This window comes from Coffea arabica, chromosome 7e, assembly GCF_036785885.1.
Source record: "Coffea arabica cultivar ET-39 chromosome 7e, Coffea Arabica ET-39 HiFi, whole genome shotgun sequence".
Taxonomy (NCBI): Eukaryota; Viridiplantae; Streptophyta; class Magnoliopsida; order Gentianales; family Rubiaceae; genus Coffea; species Coffea arabica.
The window spans coordinates 14,100,943-14,124,755 of record NC_092323.1 but is presented as its reverse complement, the minus strand read 5'-3'; the positions used below and the strand labels follow the sequence as shown (position 1 = coordinate 14,124,755).

The 23,813-nt window shown below is 31.9% G+C and overlaps 1 protein-coding gene across 1 annotated transcript; it reads right to left on the bottom strand.

The window, feature by feature from the left end:
* Positions 1–7,224: 7,224 nt before the first annotated feature.
* Positions 7,225–7,982, bottom strand: LOC140010919 (E3 ubiquitin-protein ligase RHA2B-like). Its single transcript, XM_072058572.1, has one exon. It carries the CDS (start codon positions 7,883–7,885, stop codon positions 7,397–7,399), a length of 489 nt encoding a protein of 162 aa, XP_071914673.1. The 5' UTR covers positions 7,886–7,982; the 3' UTR covers positions 7,225–7,396.
* Between the last annotated feature and the right edge of the window lie 15,831 nt (positions 7,983–23,813).

The window sequence follows — 23,813 nt, the reverse complement described above, 5'->3', positions numbered from 1 at the left end:
AAGTCGGACCTGTATACTGTCGAAATCATATGCCGCTCACAGAATACTTGTAGATTACCCACAAACACACAGCTTTTATATATCAAAATAGTTTTTTAATCTGAAAACTGTGGCCCTACCGTTGTTTCGGAAACAGGTATAAAGTAGTTAATGACCATGATTTGGCCAAAAAATTTTGTGCGGTCCAGATAACAAGTTGTGCATCGATTTTCACACCGTGTGTGGGGCCCGCAAAATGTTGTACTAAAGTTACACATTGTGCAAACAAAGTTACACCGTATATAACCAAAGTTACGCACTGTTGAAAATGGTCAAAACCATTAGGGACGGTTGCACCGTGCCCCTTGTCCAGCCTTAGCTGTTGCAGTTTGCAGTGTCCTGGTTTTTCTTTTCTTTGTAAACCCCATTTGCCGATCTGTCTATTTCTACCCACTAATCTTGAAAAATGTAGATTGTTAATCATTCTTGGCATGGAAATTAATAAGCCACGATTAAAATTCTTGAGACAAAAAAAAAAAGAGAAAAATTAAGGGTCCAACACAGCATGCAATAATTGTACGTTACATCCACCTATTTTACAAGATTATTATCTATTTACACAAATTACTCCTTACAAGATTCAACTATTCCGAAAGTTCAATAGATTTTTAATTAATTTTTTTTTCTAACAGAGGAGAGGAGAGGTGAGATTTAAAAAACAGGTAAAAAAAAAAAAAGAAATTCGACAGATTGTCATGAATGTGTTTAAAAAGCGAGGGAGCAGGGGAATTAAGGCTTCTCGCCCAATTCTTTCGATTCCATTATCTCCCCTACGAAGCAATCAACCATTTGAGTCTTAACACTTAATGACTTTTTGACCTTGTCTTCTACGGCTCTGTTTGTGATTATTTTTTTAACTTCTCCATTTGTTGGCTAAAGAGAAAATTAAATAAATTGACACTTGGAAGTTAAATCAAGGCAAAATCCAAAAATAAATTAATCCAAATTTTAAAAAAAAAAAAAAAACTGACATCATAAATGCTTTCCTTTTGCTGGAGAAAAAGAAAAAAATCAACAATCACTTGTAAACTTTGAAGACGCCGAATTCAAAGACTTTGTAAAAATTCCATGAATCTACTACCATATTTTCCTTCTCACCTTTGGGTCAGCATTGCGTGGATTTCACAAGAGGAAATATAATAATCAATACCGCATTGTTTAGTGGTTTGCTGACTTCCTCATCCCTTGGGCGCATGACAGATGAAACCTATGACCATCAAACCAATAAACAAATCCAAAACAGGCTACTCCAAATGCTAAATGTCCAAAACTGCTGTAGCCACCTTCAGAAAAAATAATACTAAATGCTCTCTTTACCTCACACACACAACACACAGTTACCAGGCAACCTTATCCAAAATGTTCTACCAAAACCTTACCAAAGCCTGGGCAACCCTTCCTAGTTCCTACAATCCTACCCCTATATATACATATATTTTCCCACTAAAGTCTTGTCCATCAGATTTCATCATAGTAAAACTGACAAGAAATATTCAGCAAGAAGTTCAAGAGGGATGGCTGATATAGCTATGTTAGTTGCTGAGGAGTATGAAAGAAGGGTGAAGAATTCAAGAAAAAGTAGTCATCAAGGTGCAAATGATGAAGAGATTGAATACTTCGCTCATGTTTCAGTATCAGCTAAGAGGGTTGATCTTGAAAGTTCTTTTTGCATGATGAAGGAGGAGATTGGGGGAGAGAAAATGGAAACGGTCAAGAGGGTTTTTGAGCCTAAATCTGATATTGGTGTTGCTGCTAGCAAATGTTTCTTTTCTGCTTGAAGAATTTTGTGCATGTTATTTTCAGTTTTGAGCATTTCCCATGATTTCTTTTCCCCGAGTTGTATATAGATGGTTAATTTAATTTCTTGTATTTTCCTTTTCTGGTGTCATTCTGCAATATGTAAATAGCATATATACTTTTAGTCAAGTGATGGAAGAAAATTGTCATTTGGGCTCCCCAATGGTTAGTACTAAGACTGCTATTGTATCAAGAGATGGTTGGCTGCTTTATTACATTCTACCAAACATACTTGAAAGTTTGATACCAAATTTGACAGTTTTAACAAACTTGGTTAGGTAAAACGATGGACGATTTTCAGCAAGTTTGGTAATAATATTCTCTCTTCATTTTATTTTATTTTATTTTTTAAAAAAGCAAACTTGGTATTGTATCAAAAACATAGTTGGCTACTTTATCTCATTGGATCAAACCAAAATGTACTTGAAAGTTTGATGCAAAATTTGACTTAGTGCTGTTAAAAAAAAACAAAAAATAGTTGACTGCTGTTATTGCATTGGACCAAGTATACTTGACAGTTTCAAGCAAAATTTGACACTCAATTGATTTCATTCTGCAATTACCCATATTCCCACTAATAACCCCTCCATAATGTTTTGCATCAATCAATCTCCATTGATCAACTTTTAATTGTTTTTCAAGTTGGTGTAATCGCCAAATTGGTACAGAATTCACTAATTGCGCATGAGTATTGGATTGTCGAGTTATCTGAACCAAATGTTTACTGCTACCCACTAATTGCATGTGTGATGCATCATGCACTTTCGTGGACAATTCTTTCAAGATGCAATCATCATTTTTCTAAATCCCACTAATGATTTATTTTCTTCTATTTCTATCCTTGTTTTCCGTTAACAACAAATAGCCATCGAACCCAGGAAAGTTGTAAGCACTCTTAGGGATCAAAAGCGTCAGCTATGATTGTCAGTGACAATTGCACGGTGCAATGAACTGCTCGAATGGAGTCATGAACTCGACCTCATCTAGACTCTTTATTTCAAATTAAAGAAAAAATATATTTTTTGAATTTTGAATTGAACAGCTCAAATCGAAACCAAACTAATGAAGTCCTATTTGAATCACTGAGCTTAGCTCAGTGGCCACCATCAAAGTTGGTGGGGTGGGAGGTCAGGGGATCAAACCCTGCCTCCCACCATGGCCACAAAATGTGGCAAGTCACTTCAAGTGATTTCCAGACGAATGTGTAGTGCACTAGTTTGAGCCGGTAGGTGGTTCAGTCCCCTCCGATTTTCTCTTGATCTTTTCAGATCCTTCTCTCCCTATAGCATAGAATAATTATAGGTTTATTGTATCAACCAAAAAAAAAAAAACTAAGTCCTATTTGGACCATCAATCTGTTGTGTGGCCACATTGGCAACGGCACCTAACACTTGATCACAATGTTTATGTGCCGTGAGTCCGAAGTTGGATTGTAAGGAATTCATTTGGCAAAGACACATTCTTGGCCCTGGAATAAAATTCTCGGGCTGATGGCCCAAATTGAGTGTGTACCTCCATTAAAAAAAAATTTTTTTTTTTTTGGTCAACATAAGGATACCTTGGCTTACACCAGACTTAGGGATGGCAATGGGAACGGGTGACCGCAGGCACCTGCCCCGTGGGGGGCAAATGGGGCGGGGGGCTAAAAAAAATATATATATATATATATGTATATAATTATATATATAATAATAATTTAATTAGTTACAAATTTATAATAATGATATTATTGGTTATATGTATTATATAATGTATATTAGTATATGTAATATACTTGATATTGACAATTATACTAATAATTATATATGTCTACTAATAGAAATTATTAATTAGTTATACTAAATTTACTAATACATTTATACTAAATTCTTAATTACACTTAATCCATTAACACTTTTTTCTCAAAAAAAAAAAAGCACAAGCACAATAATGAATTAGTGATTGTATTTGTGTCAAAAGTGAAAACTTGTCTACTTTAATTGTATTTATTTCATCATATTGGACTGTATTCAAATAACTTTTGTTTGATGTTAATATTATTTGTTAAAATTTAATTATAATAAAATTATATAACAAATTTTTATTAACCCTGCGAGGGAAGCGGGACGGGACACGGGGCGGGGGGAATTAGTAGGCAACGGGGCCTCTCCCCTGCCCCAACTCTGCCCCGTTGCCATCCTTAGACTAATCCTTTGCGGCTGTGCAAAGTCTATCCAAGATGCATAGCAATTTATTAGCGGGAGTCAATCTGGCGACCTCAAGTAAAGACCTGAAAGCAGTTACCATACAAACTGCCCGCTAGGGCGTGTAACTCAATTAATTGATAAGGTAAAAAAAAAAAACCTATTCCTAGAGCAAGAACAATGACAAGTGACTATTCAGTGGGTAAATCTTTCATATAGTGACAATATATATATTAGCGGGTTTAAATACAGATCACATAGGTAAAATTTAGTGTTCAAATTCAAATTGAAATAACGGTTTGTCAAAGGAGTGCCCTATTTTTTAGGTGTTATATTTTTGAAAACATAAGATTAATTAGGAAAAGTAAATAAATATAAGGGAGGGTAGACAAGATTAAATAGAAAAAGTATATGAATGCAAGAGAGAATAATAATTATTAGTATATGTATACATATGATAAGTTAGGTGGATAGTACGTGTATTAACAAGTGCCCTTGAAAAAACTTTTAAAATAATGTGTCATACGTCCAAACCTATCAAAGTATATACTGATAGTGTAAGAAAGATTAATCCGTGTTGGATTTGCGATCTAATTTTCAATTCCTCTCCTATCTTCATTCTTCACTGTAAGAATACTAAAAGAAAAAATTTAAAAAAAAAATCCTTGAATAGTGCTTAAAAGACCAAAAGACTCGAATTGATATTTCTCCAGCAACAGAATTGTTTTCTGGCTTACGCTTTATCCTGTCTCCCCACCCCTCTTATTCCCAACCATCAGATGCAAGAACAGCCCCTGAACCTGAAGTCCTCCCTTGAACTCTGGGCTGACCCCAGCAATAGATTAAATGGATGAAAGATGAAACTCGGAGGTTCTTAATTGGTGGGTTCATCCACCTCTCATTTTCAACATTAATGCCCTGTTCTTTTTCATCTTTCTGGCAAATTCAACAATGACGACTTCGAGTGTAATGATTCAGATTTTTTTTGGATATAACAACTTCATTAATTACATAAGAGCTACCACTCATCAATTAAAAAAATGGCCAAAAGAAGAAGATGTTGCTTTGCTTTCAACCTACACAAAAAAAGAAAAACAAAAAAAGAGGTGTGCGTGTGTTTGGATTTAAGGTCCGTGAGTTTACCCAGAAGTCAGCAATTGCCTTTTGGATAAATTGGTGGAGTTACCTTAGATCCGGGTGTGTGTGTTTCTTACGGTCGTTGAAATACAAAAAAAAAGAAAAGAAAAAAAGAGGAAAAGTACAATTATTGATTTGCATTTGCACCAATCAATTCTTTCATTGTCAGAAACAGACCGGATTCCTTTAATTGCCTCTTTTTTCTTTTCTTCTTCTTCTTGGTCCCTTCTCTTTACAATTCCTTTTGGGAATTCTAAAATTCCATACCGCATTGTCTCTTGTTTTCTTTTCTGGATTTTGGTATGTTCAGGTAAAAGACGCATACCATTGTGAGTTGTTTGTAAGCTTACTACTAATAATAGCAATAATAATGGACTCAATTTCTTTTCATTTAGTGCCCTGAGAATATCAAATAAAAGAAAAAACATTTAACAATTTCCAACCCAACATTTTCATCTACCAAATTTTATGCTTGCCCCCTTTTTAATATAAGCATTTACTGGTTGGTTCTAAGCAAGGAAAATTAGGGTATGGCATGTGGATAGGATGAATCTAGGCGACCGAATTGTAGGATGGTAGCCGACACCGTAGCGGACGCAATATGCATATCTATAAACAAAATTCCACGCGAAGAATTTGTCAACCTAATTTTGGTAGGAATTTGGTAGGTTACCACTAAAAGCAGTATTTTTTTTTTTAACATAAATGCTATGCAGTTCTGAATTCCTCTGTTATAAATAAAAGTTCGGTCTATCTGACGGATGCCTTATGAACACTTGTTAAGTTGTATTTTAGGTGTTATATTTTTAAAAATATAAGATTTGTTAGAAGAAGCGTATAAATGCAAGGAGATTAATTAAGAAAAGTGCATAAATGTAAGTAGTAATTATTAGTGTATATACATATGAGATAAGTTAGGTGAAATGTAAGTGTATTAACGAGTGCCTATAAAGCACCTGTTCAAAAAATCCATAAACATTTTAAGAGCGTCTATCATTAATATACTCAATTTATACAAAATTAATCACATTGATGCACCAACTTACATATAGTATATTCCTGTATTTAGATACTTTTTCAAATTAATAATAAATTTATCAAAAAATTAACATTTGAAACGCCTCTTAACGTACCAAAACTCATAATTATTATAGAGATAGTGGAGTCATTCTCTATTTTCTCGTCACATATGTGATGGTACACCTAAACTGTTTTATACTAATAATAGTTGTTTGGATAGTGGGTTATTTGAGATATTTTTACTGTAGCACTTTTTGTGATGTGATGTATGTGAGATAAAAAGGTAATTGAAAAGATAAAAAGGTATTTTAAAAATTGTAATGATGATGTAAGTAAATAAATTTTGACAAATAATCCTCTGTCCAAACAAACCATCGAAAGAATTCAAATCTAGCAGAGAAAGAGAAAACTCAGAAAAGAGATGGGACAGGGAATATAATCCTAATGCCCTCTTTTGCTGAGACATGTGATAAGATCTCTGTGGAGATTTTCATTCAGCATGCTGCTTTCAGGAAAGAAACTTTTTCTTTTTCCTCTTTTTGGAAAAGAAATGGCCAATTAATTAGCTTGGTTCACATTCAGCACATACATAGAAATGCTCAGATAAGGTACCTATTTCTCCGTTTGGTTTCATAAACCTATGAAAAGTTTCAATCATGAAAGCTGCAAACAAAAGTTTATACCCCAAATGATGGGGATATCAAAAAGTTTTCCACGTGGTTACTGCTGCCTCTTCATTTTTCATGCCAAAGAAAAAAAAAAGAAGCCAATTGTTATAGTAAAAATTTTTTAACCACAGTCGATTTCTCATGTGAGTTGATTTAATGGAGCATATTGACAAGAAAAGATTCCACAGGCCCTACAAACAGTGTGGATGAAATGTTACATTGGATTCAATTTTCCGACTAAATAATTTGTTCAAACTAGCAAAGATAAAAAAAAAAAAAAAATTTAAAACAGGACTTAAAAGAACTAAATCAGAACTAATAAGTCTCCCAAATTCTACTGATATTCAGATAAATTAGTCAGAAAAATTCTGGCTGTAAGATTTAAGAACCAAATCTACCCATCTATTCGTCATGTTGCATAAGAAATTTTTACCAAACTTTCTTTCAAGAAGTAATAAAACTTATTAGATACATACCTCAAAAGACAGTACTGATCTATACCAAATTCTTCTTCTTCTTATATAGTTATATACAAAAATCTGTAGAGTAGAGCTACAAAAACCTGCGTAGATAATTACCATGTAGTGCAGATATCAAGAAAATCAGGTCTTCATCACTTCCTTCATACTCCTGTCGATGCAAGAACTGTCTATATTTCATCATGATTTCTTCAGGCAAGACTGTTGTCCGGCAAAGAGGACATGTTGCCCAATCTTGCTGTAGCCACCGGTCCAGACAATCCTTGTGGAAAATATGCTTACATTTCAGCTTCCTGACGAATTCTCCTTCTTCAAACAAGGACAAACAAACTGCACATTCAATGGAATCGTCCATGATGAACCGGGTTTTTTTGTACCGGCGAGCCGGGATTTTTTCTTCAATTAATTTGAGGTATTGCTTGGTGGTTATGGTCTTCTTCTTGGATTCTTGGATGTTACCTGTGATGGATCTTACCAGGATTACTAATTCTAGGATTAAAATGGTGAACAAGACAGTGACTATGGTGTAAAGGTGAGCTAAGAATTGAGAAAGAGCTCCCATGTTTATGTTGCTTCTTGTTTTGCTTTTGAGAGATGTTGGAAAGTTTTGATGAGGTTATGAAATGACTCTGCCAAATTTTAATGTTTCTTTGTCTGGTACGGCTTTGGTTTAATTTAAGTATGTACATGCATGTGTGTGACTGTGTGTTGGTGACTTGTAGGGTTGGATCTTTTGTTGACTATTGAGTGTATGATAGAGGTAATGGGGGACCTCCAACAAATTTGTCTCTAAATTTTTTATTATTCCAGAGGAGAGAAGAAGGAAAAAGAAAAGAGAAATAAAATTTATCAATTGTTTTTGTTGGGATGCATAATTTTCATCAACAAAATATTTGTCGTGGGATTGTGAGTTCTTGTGCAATTCTAAATGCACTTTTTGTATGTATATGTGAATAAGTAGTGCATACAATAGACGCATATACTTTAATGATCTAAAACATGTTAGAAGTATAACGATATCGTCTCAAATAGTTTTGAAATAAAATATCGAACAGGTCTTGATTTAGTAAATAAGGTTGACATTTCAGAAATTACAGATCTTGAGTTTAAATACCAGCCGGAATTATCCACTTTTACCAGAATTTAAATTTGTTTGGCTCTAACTGTGGCCATTTCATTTGTGTATTGATATAAACATGTCGACACCAAATGACTATGACTCGTTTTCAGACTTGATTTTGTAAGATTACATTAACCTAAACGTTGCAAGGACAGTTGTAAACCTTCTAGATCTTGTGAACTTAAGGGGCAATCTAGTTGTTAAAGCATTTCTTGACATTATCATGGCGGGCTCAACACAACAAATTGGAGTTTTTCTTTGAAATTGCTGCAGGCATGCTGGAAAACGATGGAAGAGAGGATTTAGATAGAGACTTGCAATCTTTTCTTGACCAAACAATTCGTGACAATCCTAGGGAGATACGTGGAGAAATGGAACGTTATGGGTAATTTTGGGGTGAGGATTTTCCAAGTGTCAGAACAGATATAGCTTTCTCTTCTATTATGATTCATGTCCAAGAATTCAATTTTAAATTTAGTAGGTTAACCCTTTTGTCTTTTTTGACTAGAAGAATAGGTTAAACATTTTCTTGAGACTTGCCTAACCCAAACTTTAGGGTCTCAATCTTATCTTTGTGCCTCGTAGTTGAGAAGAAAAAAAAAAAGAACAAGAATGTTATTTGAAAATTGCAAAATTGTCAACCATTATTCTCCAAAATCTAACATTATTCTATTTCACTTATCTTTGAAATGAGTTACATAAAACCCTAATCTTAGACATGCTTACGCGTGTTTGGAATGCATTTTATTTATATTATATTTACACATACTGATTTACTTGTATCATCAAAACATTTTTCAATCATCTTTTTATTTCACATACATCATATCAAAGAAGTGTTATAGTATTTTTTTAAAAAAATTATCCCAAATAATCTTCTATCCAAACGCAGTGATTTTTCTTTTTTTAAATTTCAAGTGATAAACATAACAATTTAAATATATATAAATATATATACACACACAAGCATGTAACGCTCAAAATCACAGTTTGGATAGAAGGTTATTTGAAATATTTGGATAGGAGGTAATAAAAAAAATGTAAATTGGTAGAGGTTTGAAATTTTCACATATAATTTATTATTTGTGGTTGGGTTGGGAGAGAAATGCATGCACCTGCATTGTCACTTAAACTTAAAAATATCCAACTTATATTATAAAAGAATGCGACCTTGTTGCATGCAGCTGTTATGTCAAATGATGGACATCCATAAAGTCGAAGGGCCAGACTTGCCTTACTCTTTTGTTGCTTCTGTTGGTGTACATAAAATATTTTAGCCAAAAAAAAAAGGAGCCTTGAAGGACAGCCAATTTGCAGACTTAAAGTTGGTTGAAAACTTGTAGGCAGAAATGAGGACATAGCCGTACAAAAAAAGCTTTTGATCCACCAATTTTTCAAAATAAATTTCTAAATTTTTATGCGACAAATTAAATACTTCACAAATCAGAAACTTAATACGTTTTCTTTTCCCACAAAGAAAAAAAAAAATAGAGAAAATGAGTTGAAACCTGATTCCACTCTCCCATAATTGTTAACATTTGTAGCCCTTTGAGAAAAATTCATAAGCCACCTTATTGCCACCCAAATTTGCTTAGAAGAAAAGGCTGAAACATAATAGCCCACCCTCCCAAATATGCTGCATTTGTAGCCCTTTGAGCAAATTCTGAGCCCACATCAAGTCCTATTCTGCAATAATCATTTTTTTTTAGGGAAAATTCTCCAAAAAGAAAAAAAAAATCATTAAACAAAGCCTTGATTTCATCCATCAAAGTTCCCCAAACACACAAATTTAAACCTCCTGGTTGATCACAAATCCTTACATACACACAAGAAGCATTCTACACTACAGTGGTGCCGCTTTCAAGTGCGACTCCGCTTCCATGGGTTTGTACTTTTGAGTGCTTCTCCCTGCTTTAAGGCTCTTGTACTTTCAAGTGGACATTGAAATGGACCGAATTTGGATTGTGTTTTGTGCTGCTGCCGCTGTGGGGTCCGACATTTATGAAATTGCTCACGGAATTCGTTATTTGTATATTACCCTCGGCTCCTAAGAAGTTTCGTTATGTATGCTATGTGTATAATTCTTCGTTCTGATTTAATGAAATTTTAATTAGGAATTAGAATTTCGTGTTCATCCCTCGTGCGTATACAAAAGAAATTTCCAGCCAACTGCACAATTTCAAGGTTACAAACTGCATAATTAAGTCATATAATTTAATTAGATTATATAGTTAAAAATTATGTAGAGTTCGTTTGTGTTAACCAGTGTAATCTAAACTATAAATTTGTAATTTAAGCTATATATATGTGTGTGTATATCTACGTATATATAAATTTGTTTCTTTTTTATCAAAGAGATCAATCATGTCCTTTTTTTTAAAAAAAAAAATTTGTATATAGTCCTTTCTTCATTTTTTATAAGTAAAGATATATATATATATATATATATATATATATATATATATATATATATATACACACACATATATACATTTGCTTATTATTTTTGTAAAGATGCTTATTCTTCTGAAATTCTGTATATAGTCTTTTCTCCACATTTTTTATATAACTATATAATAATGAGTATTACATATATAAATTTCTATTTATAACAGAGATCTTGTGTATAGTCCTTTGTTCATATTTTTCAAGTGTATATTATATTTATATATAATATATATATGATATATATATTAGGGAAAATGACCTGTTTCATCCCTTACATTTCACAAAAATATTCTTTTCGTCCCTCACTTTTAAAATGAAGCAATTTCGTCCCTGACATTTAAAAATTAAAGCTATTACATCCTTGAACCCAATTTTCAATCTGAATCAAACCACCTATCAACCTGATTACAAATTTTGGAGGTATAATTGGTAGATCACTTGGTTAACTCAACTTGAATATTACTCAACTTGAATTCCTACATTGTCATTGTATACACTGATAGTTTTATGTACCTACCATATCGTTTCAATTTAAATTTAAACACCAAATTTTGTATTTATGATACACATTTAGACTCTCAAGCGAATATACTAACGATGCATGAAAAGATTTACCCAAAAGAAAAACCCGACTATTCCAAAACAAATAATGGCCTTTATGTTATAATATTTATTTTTTTGGTTTGATAAATGTCATGTGAATATGATGAAATTGACCGAGTGACCTATCAATTCTATCTCCGAAATTTATTATTGGATTATTGGATGGTTTGATTCAGATTGAAAATTAGGTTCAGGGATGTAATAGCTTTAATTTTTAAATGTCAGGGATGAAATTGCTTCATTTTAAAAGTGAGGGACGAAAAGAATATTGTTGTGAAATGTGAGGGATGAAACATGTCATTTTCCCTATATATTATATAAAATATATGTGTATCGATAAGTACACAGATAATTGTGATTATCTCAATAGATGGAAAGTTCTACAAAATGGTGAAGAAGTTTCTAACATTTTTGTGGTACAGTTAAGACTAACCAATGAGAAAATGACACATAAGAAATTACTGAAATTGAGGAGGGTTTGTACAGGTCTAGAGTTTGAATTGGAAAAACTGACCCGATTTGATGTTGAAATTGGCAGCAATTTAAATGCATGTACTTACCCAGTGGATAAGGTTAATTGAAGCATGGATAATTACTCATATGTGTTCGACCCAATGGATAATAACCCATTTGGTACTAAAGCATGAATTGGTTATTGCACTTCGACGGAAGAAAGCAAAATTTGATGGCAAAGGCCTCGAGACATGTGCAATTTGCTAGCTCCCATTCTTCAATGAATGACTAATGCTTGCAGGTAAGGCCCTCGGTGGTGGTGTTTTATCATTTATTGCATGTTTATATTCTGTATAGGCGATGGGAATTGGTTTAGGGACATTATAGTGTCCATTTGGTATTTGTTAAGTGATCAAGTCCGGCAACCTGCATTTTATTTGTTCTCTTTAAGTGGTGTAAGCACTTGATTTGATAATAATCCATTCTAGTATGGCTTTGTTATTCAAATTTGAATTGGAATACAAGCAAAATTAGATACCCAAAAATCAAATAGACAAATCGTACTTACCATTGTCATTAGAATATAACTAGTGGGCCGAAATTGATACTATGTAATAGTCAAAATCAAAATGGAGTTAGTAAAACAATGGGGGATACTCGGAATTGTATATTGCAGGTTATCTAATATTTGGTTGGTTTAGGAGTAGATAGGATATATCCCAAAAAAAAATGTTATAATTGTGTTTGGTTGGGAATTCGGGTATGATAGGATTGCTATTATAATGATCAAAGAACCCCTTATTTTGCAATTTCTTCCTAATAAGGTTAATTTACTATTTTTAATATTTATAACCTGCATTCCTAATAAGCTTAACTTACCATTTTTAATATTTATAACCTTTGTTAACATTATAAATTAAATCAAGGATTTTAATATATACAAACTAGTAATTGTCACTCAACGGTTTTAATGCATCCCCTTATTGACGACGTCATTCATAGGGGTCAACAAATTGTGCAAATGCGGTAATTCTTCAATATATGAATTTGGTAAATTCTGGTATTGGACTCAATTGAAATATAAATTGCTCTCAAATTTGAATTGGAAATACCTAAATTCATTTCACTGTCGAATTGGGGCTCTAAATTATTATACATTCATTATGCTCCTCAGTTATTTAAAAATTTATTGCTGATTTGATCCCCAACTTTATTTATAATTTAACACAGTACTCATGTTTTAACCATTTTGTAGTTTAATTGGTATTCATTTAGTTTAATTGGTATTCATTTGATCACGTATAGCTAGTTATATCTTGAATCCTTAATCAATGATTTAAGGAACAAGTAAAAAGTGATTGATTTAAACTACAATACACCTTAGACTGTACAATAATTAGTGATAAGTTTCAAGTTTATAGTTTACAATGATTAATAATAGGTAATATTAGCTACAAAATACAATAGTGACTTAATTGCTTTTAATAGTGAAATCACTCGCACTAATATGTTGATGTGCAATTCATATGCATTTACTTAAACTGTTTAGTTTATTTGTTCTCTATGCTTAAAGCCTTAAGATTAGTGAATAGAGAATAAGAATTTTCATATTAAATATGTAATGTAATATTAGAGCACATCGATACTTGCAAGTTACAAGTTACGCATTCAAATATTCAATAATTCAAATATGAATGATGTACCAAACTGTCAATATCTAAATTTCAATTACTAATTATATTTATTGTTTAATATTTAGTATTAAACCTATACTTTTTAATTACTATCTAATTCTAGTCATGTATAAAATGATAGATATTATAGTTATGTTATGTATTGTTGTATATTTGTATTATTATAGTTATATAATAATTAACAAATACTAAAATGGTATATTGTACAACTTTATATATTGTATCATTATAAGTACATGATAATACCATGTACTCACTATTATTAATAGCATTTACCATATTAATAATATAATAATATATTAGTAGTATATACCAATACTAAATAGTATTTACCTATATATTATATCATTTTATAAACCAATTCAATATTCGAATGTGTGAATATGATACCCCGTTTCAACTTACTGAATTTGAATTCGAAATCGGTTATTATCAAATTCATAATTTCATTACCTATTTCGTACTATATTAGATTTTGGTCAATTTGGTAAATACCGATTTTGTACCAAATTACCAAATACCCAATTTCAAATTACCAAATTCAATTCAAATTCGAGTATGAATTCGGTACGTACCTAATTTGATAGGATTTTTTATTTATTTGGAATGTGGTTGACAAAATAAGTTCAGTAAGGGTAGTTTAGTTCAAGGGCAATATGGTTGGACTACAATGATGTCAATACGTGGAAAGTAGTAAAAAATAAATAAATGTATATGTATATTACACGTAATATGCATATGTACCTCTCACAAAGGCAAATTAGTCCAAAAATACTATTTTCAGTTTCTTAGGGGGGATATTCCGAATTAATAATCCAAATTATTTAGTATTTAGTTGGTTTTGAGTTAGATAACATATATTTAAAAAAAAATGCTATAATGTGTTTGGTTGGGAATTAGGAAAAATAGGATTGCTATTATAATGACCAAAGTCTTCCTGATTTTGCAGTTTCTTCGTAATAAGGTTAACTTACCATTTTTAATATTTATAACCTTTATAAACATTATAAATTAAATCAAGGATTTTTATATATACAAACTCAAGGGTCAAGGATTTTAATATATACAAACTAGTAATTGTCACTCAAGGGTTTTAATATATCCCCTTATTGACATCGTCATTCACAGAAACCAATTCATATGACACTTTTATTTATTTGGAATGTGGTTGACAAAGATGGTTTGGTTGGTTATTACAAATCCAAATTTATGTCATTCTATGAACCATACAAATATTAGTAAAATTACAATAATAATTTGGTCTTCTATATGTCCCATACAAATATCAGAACTATCTTTACATTTTTTATTCGTAATTCTCCTAAATTTCGATCAATCTGACAAAACAAAGCTATGTTTGTAATTTGTCAGTTTTTAACTCTAATGTATGTAATATAACTAGGTATTTGTTACAACTTTAAAATATAAGCTGTAGTTTAATAAGAATTTGTTAGGTACAACCCAAAAAGAAAAGGACTTCAAACACAAATAAACATGCCAAGTTTACCGGCATGTCTCTGGACATATGTGACTAACTTGGTCTTCTCAGGGGTAGTGACCCACAACGAAACTCGCACTTCAAGTGACGTTACAAGTGTCTGTTTTTACAAGTGGTTTTGTCAGTCTAATAACATTTTTGTGGTAAAAACCACTCTCAACATACTGTATAACTATCCCTCAATAGATATGCATCATCTGGAGTGAACTGCTTTTTGGAATTTACGCTGCAAGCCTTGCTATCTATCGCCTTAGTATCGCACTGCCAATGTGACCAAGGACACAAGGGACTTTGTGCTTGGAATTGATAGCCAGATTTAATTGGCTATCTGCCATTAAATTTTCTTGTTTACCAAATTGTTCTCCAAGATGCTTCTCTTGTGGACCAGGCCATCCTACAGCTTGGTTACGTTTGTAATTTCTCAATCTTTTGATTGACTTGTAAGACATACATGGTCTCCATGTCCATGCAAGCTCTGTTATATGGTCGACCTCCCAGATTGCATGTAAATCTTCTTGTCAATTGTTGTGAACTAAGTAGCTCATACCCCAGGTATCTAATATTATTATTTCTTCGATAATTTTTTCTTTACTCTCTTCTGATATCATTCTGATGTTCTGTTCCATTGATTTGTTTATTGATCAAAATACCTGTGTTTACTGACTTGAGATCTGCTATTATTTAGCCTTCGAGGAAGTTTGATTCAGTGCTCTGTGCCTTGACGATCAATGGAGGTATATTGTTTTACTGGCTTTTTAAACATGTTTGTTATTTTAAAGTTCTTTCAAATGCCTTTTGTATCTTTGCTACTAGTAGTGTTATTTGGTTATTTCATGCAACGGACTTTATTCCCTTCGCTACATAGTTATATCTAGAATAAAAATCTACTCCATTATCATACAAACACCATGAAATCCTCTAAGTTATATGCACATAATGATCATCTCAAAATCCGTGAGAAAAAAAATGAGAGAAATAAAAAAAAAAGAGAAAGAACTTTGCTGTTCCTTCGGTCGAACAAAAAGAAGCTCAGCGAAGAAGAAATAGAGAGAAGCGTATCACAGAAGAAAGTTAACCAAACTGTTGTCCAACCCCCTTCCTCGACAATCTCTAGAGCCTTCCAAACAATCACGCAGCGAAGCACCTACCTACTACAACAGTGACTACTAACAACTGTGATGATGGTACGTATATATTCCACAATTTTTGGTTCCTTGCTCATTTATACTCCCCTTGAGTATGCCCCTACACCTATTAAATAGGTTGTTAATTTATGTCTTTCTTATTAGTTAACAAACCTTGCAAACCTGTTCACTTTGTAGTTTCTGTGACTCAAAATTTGGAGCAATGGAACTAATTATTATTATGCACAGGAAAATTGATGCCGCAGTTAACTGAGCAGCATTTGCATCACGCATGTCCTCTTTCTGATCGAGTTACCTATATCCAACTATCAGTGTAACAACGGTAAACTTTAAAAAAAAATCAATCTGTACCATTAATCTGTCACTTTCCAATGAAACGCTTCCATGTTCGTAACTCCAATATACAGGTTCCTTTTCGACATTTTCCAACTTTTATCTTAACTCCTTGCTTTGCAAATTCTTTATGCTGGTTCTCAGTTATCCAACTTCGCAAATGTCCTGCTCCTCTTGCCCCTGATACACATAGAAATCATCTTCGACATTCACAAGTTCTATTAATTGGCTGTGGCAGCCAATGCAATCGTGGTAAATACCTAATACTTACTATATTCAGACCTACCATAATAGCTTGTTTCTTGTTAGTTGATATAATCAATTGTTTATTTCTTTCTATGCGACAGGTAATGAAATTTCTGTATTTGACACTGCTTGGCACATTCTCTCTATTTACAATGCGATTAACTCAACAAATTTGCCTTTGTAGAGCTGTTGTCATTTGTAATGCAATATCAAACCATTCAACAGCGTTTAAAATCTACTGCTAAAAAAATAGGGGTACAAATGCAACCTTTGTTATCAGCTTTCACCATTCTAATGCTCATTATATCAATGGTTTATCTATCAAAATTTATAATGCTTTCATGACTATCACACAGGCAACAAAAGTTCAAAGTCAAAAGGAACTCAGAGAGTTCATAAGAAAGGCAGAAAGACAAGAGATATTCTGAATATAGTATAATACACATCAAAAGCTTTGTTCTGAATTACTCCTCTTATAATCAATAATTACTATCACATTGATTATATTGCAGATCAGAAAATCCCAGATGGAATTGAAGCATTAAAATTCATTAGCAATGAACTAGATATATTGCCTTCGAAACCATATTGCAGCTATTGTAAAGCAAAACAATTTCACTCTGAAACAGCCAATTTCTGTTGTTCTGATGGTCAAATAGTTCTTCAAAAAAACAAACGTTCGAATATTCTCACAGAACTATATACTGGTCATTCTGCTGAAGCTCTTTCTTTCAGAACGTATGTCAGAACATACAACAACATGTTTGCCTTCACCTCTTTTGGAGTGCATTATGACAAATTCCTATGCAAGAGAACTAATGGCATCTATACATTCAAAGTCCAAGGACAAACCTATCACTTCATCAAGGATCTTATTCCACATGAAGACTCTGCCCTTTATCTGCAGTTGTATTTCCATGATACAGACCACGAGTTAGAAAATAGACTAGCTGCATCACAGAAACTAACAGAGAGTATAGTGAAAAAAATTATGGATGTCATGGAATCCAACCCCTATGCCTCATTTCTCCGAAGCTTAAAAAATGTTCTAAATCTTGACTCTTATCAAATAGTGCTGAGGTCCCACTCACAGAATGATCAAAGAATTTGGAATCGACCAACTGCATCCCAAATTGCAGCCTTATAGGTAGAGGGACAGGAATCTGGAGAAACATACAAGAGGCATATCCAAATCTATACAAAAGAGGGTAAGGACCATCTGGTGCAATGCTATTATGGATGCTAAGATCCATTGTAGTATCCGCTACTATTTTCATTTGGAGAAACCGGATGGCATCCTAGTATAAAAAGAATAGCTGCAAAAAAACCAAAAAAAAAGAAAGAGATCTGATAGAAGAACCAACTGCACTCCTGCTCTTAGTAATTACAAATCTGCACAGGAGCTAATCGAAACTGAAGAGCAAGGTATACCAAAATTTATATTCCTCAGTATACACTTATGTAGATCACTACACTCACATTCAATAACATGTGCTGCAACTTATAACGATCCTGAAGATAGCAAAGAGTTTGTATCTATGTGTGAGTATTATGCATATAAGTTGCAGATGTGAAAAAGTATACTCCAAACATACTCAATACCTATCGACTTCTACAGCAATATGTTATCGATATGCGTATAAAGATAGAAACCCAAAGACTCGACAAGAATTAATAAGAAGAGAGCAGCTTCAAGATATAATGGACAGTGACATAGCAGGGCATTGCGAAGGATCCAAAGTAGGTTAGCGAATTATCCTTCCAACATCGTTTATAGGTGGTCCTCATGACATGAGAAGAAGATATGTCGATGCTATGGCTCTTGTGCCGAAATTTGGTAAACCAGATCTATTCATCACCATCACATGCAATCCTTCATGGCCTGAGATCAAAGAACATATGCTTTCTATTGATGAAGCTCATAACAGACCGGACTTATTAGCTCAGGTTTTCCATGCTAAACTTGATTTTCTGAAGCATCAACTCTTCAAAATAGAAATATTTGGGCCAGTCGCTACCTATACTTATGTAGTTGAGTTCCAAAAACGAGGTCTGCCGCATGCTCACTTCCTCGTAATCCTAGAGGTAGGTTCAAAGCTTTACTCCACAGAATCCTATGATAAAATTGTCAGTGCAGAAATCCCTGATAGGACAACAAATCGACACTTATTCAGTATGGTTCGAAAGCACATGATGTGCCATTAATTCACCTACAGATAAACCAAGACTAGATAAAACTCAGTCACCAACTAAAATTAAACAAACCACCCCACACTTATATACTACATCTCAGTTCCAAACGAGCACCAACTGTACGCATGTGAAATCTTGCCATCAAAGAATATCAACTACTATACACACGTGAAACAAACAACAAAAAAAAACAAAAAAAAACTTAAAACAAAAAATACATAAAAAAAAATAAAATTTTTACAAATAAATTAAAACTTAAAATAATGCAAAATGCTACACTACACAATATACTAATAAAAAATCCTACCGCCATACTTTCTCAAAAATTCCTAAAATGTACTCACACATTCAAACAATTTACCAATATTTAAACACACCAAACTGGAACTTACCTGGTATATACATAAGTAGAAACAGGGTTGGAAAATTTAACACCTTTGATGTCCAGTGAATGTTGGTAAATATGGTTATCAAATTATATCTGAGTTGATTAACTAGGATAATTGGTTTTGACAAGGAATTCCTCAAAATCTTATGTTTGTTTAATTAATGTCTGCACATTTTGTTGGTTTTGTTTACTCCAGACTTCTGTATGATCTCAAATGTAATCTTAGTAAGCCCCGAAATTTTGAACAAATTTCGTAAATTAGTTAAACGGAATTACCTTTAAAGCTCACTTTGGCAACACCTATTTGCAAAATAACCTAAGATTGAAAAGAAAGCATTTTGTACTAACATTTTCAAAGACTTTATCATATTTAAAAGTAGAAAACTTTCATTTTTTATTCATTGAGTGATAAATCAGATAAACACATTTTTTAAACTTAATTTATGATCTCTTTGGCATGTAAAAACGGAGTTTCGTAAGAAAATTTAGAAACATTTTCTTTCCTTTGTGGGTGATAATTTAGAGAATTTAGAGCTTAACAGTGAAAATGACGTCTTGGTAACTCTAAAGGCTCGTAATTGACCCCTTCATTCCCGTACAAGGTACAATCCTTCAAATTGAATTCCGTAGTGCGCGCTCTTTACGCAGGAATTGACTGATGGAAATGAAGATTCAATTTTCTGTGAATTTTTTTGTTCAAATCCGATGTATTCTCAAATTTACTTGATCTTTGAATTGTCAAGATGCTAGTAAAAATAACATCGCTATATGGATTACTTATTTTTGGGGTGTTCTTAATAAAATTTACTGTAGCATTGTATTTAAAAAAACTTTTACTGTAGATATATTAGGATGTTTTTAAGGGTATTTTTGAAATATTTTTGGAATGTATTTTGAGATATTTTTAAAATTAAAATTTTTTTGAATATTTTTCAAAAATTTACACCAATCACAACTGCCACCATCTCTTTCCCCCTCCTCTCTCCTCTCAGTCCCTCCTTCTCCCTCTTAGGGCCATTTAGAGTTGCGATAGTTTATTGAAAAGTACTTATATAGTAGAACTTTTATCTAGTAAAATTACTTATTAACTGCTTAAGTACTTTTATATATATTGTTTAGAGACATACCTCAATAAGTACTTACTAGTATGAATACATGTACTACACACGGTGCTGACATTATTGAAAAATGAAAATAATAGGGTGAATTAAAAAAGGTTAAAAAAGTGTACCAATACAATTAAAATATAATATCTGTATAACAATAGTTTGAAATATGATAGAATGTGTATATTATTCAAAAATTATCTTTTTTCGGAAGATAGATCCTGAAAAAATAATAGAAATTTATATTAGAAAATGAATTATATATGAATAAAAATGAATGTAATTAAATGTTGTTAAAATAAAATATTTACAAATATTATGCATTCGATTTGATAATTTTGCATGAAGATGCGAACAATCTTCACACCAATCAACTTTTAGTACGAAAGCCAAAATTGGTAATTTAATTAATTCTGTTGAATTTTGTGGAATGCGTACTACAAATGAAAATGCACGATCTTTGCATGAATTGATTCGTTAGTTGAACAACCTATCACCGTTGTCCTGAGAATTAAGTACATGTGAAATTTAAAATTAGTGTATTTTTTAAAATATTTTATAAATAGCATTATAAAAAATAAACATATATCAAGAAATTCTACCTTCCTTTGTAATTCTCTAAGATAAGAAGCATTACAATCAAATACGAATCATGCATGTCTGTCCTGTAGATTAAGATACCTGTTACCACTGAAATCTTTAATTTGTATGTTAACATTGTACCTGTTTGACAAATAAAATGTTATATACAATATAGAAAAATTTGTTGAAATTAAAGGTACATGAAATTAATTACCTAACAACAGTGTCGACCACGTCATTACAATGCATACACACTGCTTTTGAAAAATGACCTTCACATAGTTATCCACAATTTTTGCATAGTTCATAGAATATGTTTTCTATGTTAATACTCTGAATGTAAGCAAGTATTCGAAAATATTTAACCTAATAAGAATGAAAGAAGGTATAGGCTATGATTATAAATTTAAAAAATTTGTGTAGTAATTAAATTAAATAGAGTAAGTTTACTGTACGCATGATTGTATATTCGGATATTCATATTCTTTTTGAATTTGCTATCAACAATGCTTGTGATGTTGTAAAATTGCTTGACTTCAATCGCGTAACTAACTTTCGAGCACATGTATCATTTTCAAACCTACAATTTTTTGAAATACATGTTGATAGGAGTATGCAACAGTATTAAAAGTTTGATGTAGTGTTACTGATGAAACTCACCAACTGCACAGGTATCGAGCAAAATCTAAATTGTGATTGATATACAATTTGCTAGCTCCAATTATACAAAGTGATGATCCTGCATAGTATGGTTATATTCGCTAAAAAACTATTCAAATTATATAGAGTATAAGTAAAAGCATTTGATTTACCTTTAAAATTTCGTATGCAAATACCACATGCTAGTAAAATATTATTTTTGGTAGCAAACTGATATTATAGGATTTGTAGTATATTCAATAACTTGATACTCAAATCACAGATGAGGCAAAGTTTGCCTAAATAAGCTTTACAGTATCCTAACTCCTTGCAAAAAAAAAAAAAAAGCACTAAATAGTCCTAATTGGCATCGCAAGTTACGGCAACGTGCCAGTGCCATCTGGGCTTAATTTTTTTTTTTGGTCAAAATCTAGTTCTAATTGGTTCTGCTGTTTCTTGATCATGTTGTATGCTTGCGAATTAAAATTATATTAAAATAGCATGTGAATGAGCATTTGTCTTTAATTAAGAAGTAAAAAAAATTTAAAGTATAAATAACAAACTATAAACGGTTTATGAAGTAGATTATGGGAAAGTTTTAAATTTTAAATTTGACTGGTGAAAGGGTTCGTTATAACCCACTACTTTTTATATATTAAAATAAATACAAAAATCTATAACCCACTACTTGTTACGTTCTTGGGATTTTTTTTGGGTTAAATATAGTAAATCCCTTAATTTTACATTTAGCTGCACTTTACCCCCTTAACTTTACATTTAGTTGCACATTTGTGATTTTTTTTGAAACGTGATTGTAATTTGTAAAGCTCATTTGTAGCGATGGTTATAGGGTTAGTATGGTGATAAATATTTCTTAATTATAAAAATGTAACATTGTATTAAAATAGCATACGAATGAGCATTTGTCTTTAATTAAGGAGTAAAAAAGATTTAAAGTATAAATAACAAACTATAAACGGTTTATGAAGTAGATAGTGTGAATGTTTTAAATTTTAAATTTAATTGGTAATAGGGTTTGTTATAACCCACTACTTTTTATGTATTAAAATAAATACAAAAATCTAGAAAAAAGAATGAGATGTTTAGAAGTCATTGGGAGGGTCTCTACTAAAAACCCCTTATGCAATACATATAGACTAGTGTGAACACCCGTATTACGCACGATGCTGACATTATTGAAAAAAATGAAAATAAAAGGGTGAATTAAAAAAGGTTAAAAAATTGTACCAACACAAATAAAATATAATATCTGTCTAACAATAGTTTGAAATATGATAGAATGTGTATATTATTCAAAAATTATCTTTTTTTAGAAGATAGATTCTAAAAAAATAATAGAAATTTATATTAGAAAATGAATTATATATGAATAAAAATGAATGTAATTAAATGTTGTTAAAATAAAATATTTACAAATATTATGCATTCGATTTGATAATCTTGCATGAAGGTGTGAAAACTCTTCACACCAATCAACTTTTAGTACGAAAGCCAAAATTGGTGATTTAATTAATTCTGTTGAATTTTGTGGAATGTATACTACAAATGAAAATGCACGATCTTTGCATGAATTGATTCGTTGGTTGAACAACCTATCACCATTGTCCTGAGAATTAAGTTCGTGCGAAATTCAAAATTAGTGTATTTTTTTTACATAGTTTATAAATAGCGTTATAAAAAATAAACATATATCAAAAAATTCTACCTCCCTTTGTAATTCTCTGAGATAAGAAGCATCACAACCAAATACGAATCGTGCATGTCTGTCCTGTAGATTAAGATGCATGTTACTACTGAAATCTTTGATTTGTATATTAACATTATACCTGTTTGACAAATAAAATGTTATATACAATATAGAAAAAATTGTTGAAATTAAAGGTACATGAAATTAATTACCTAACAACAATGTCGACCACGTCATTATAATGCATACATACTGTTTTTGAAAAATGACCTTCACATAATTGTCCACAATTTTTGCATAACTCATAGAACATGTTTTCTCTGTTAATGCTCTG

Coding starts and splice junctions, on each gene's coding strand:
- LOC140010919 (XM_072058572.1), bottom strand. CDS start 7,885: ATGGGAGCTCTTTCTCAATTCTTAGCTCACCTTTACACCATAGTCACT.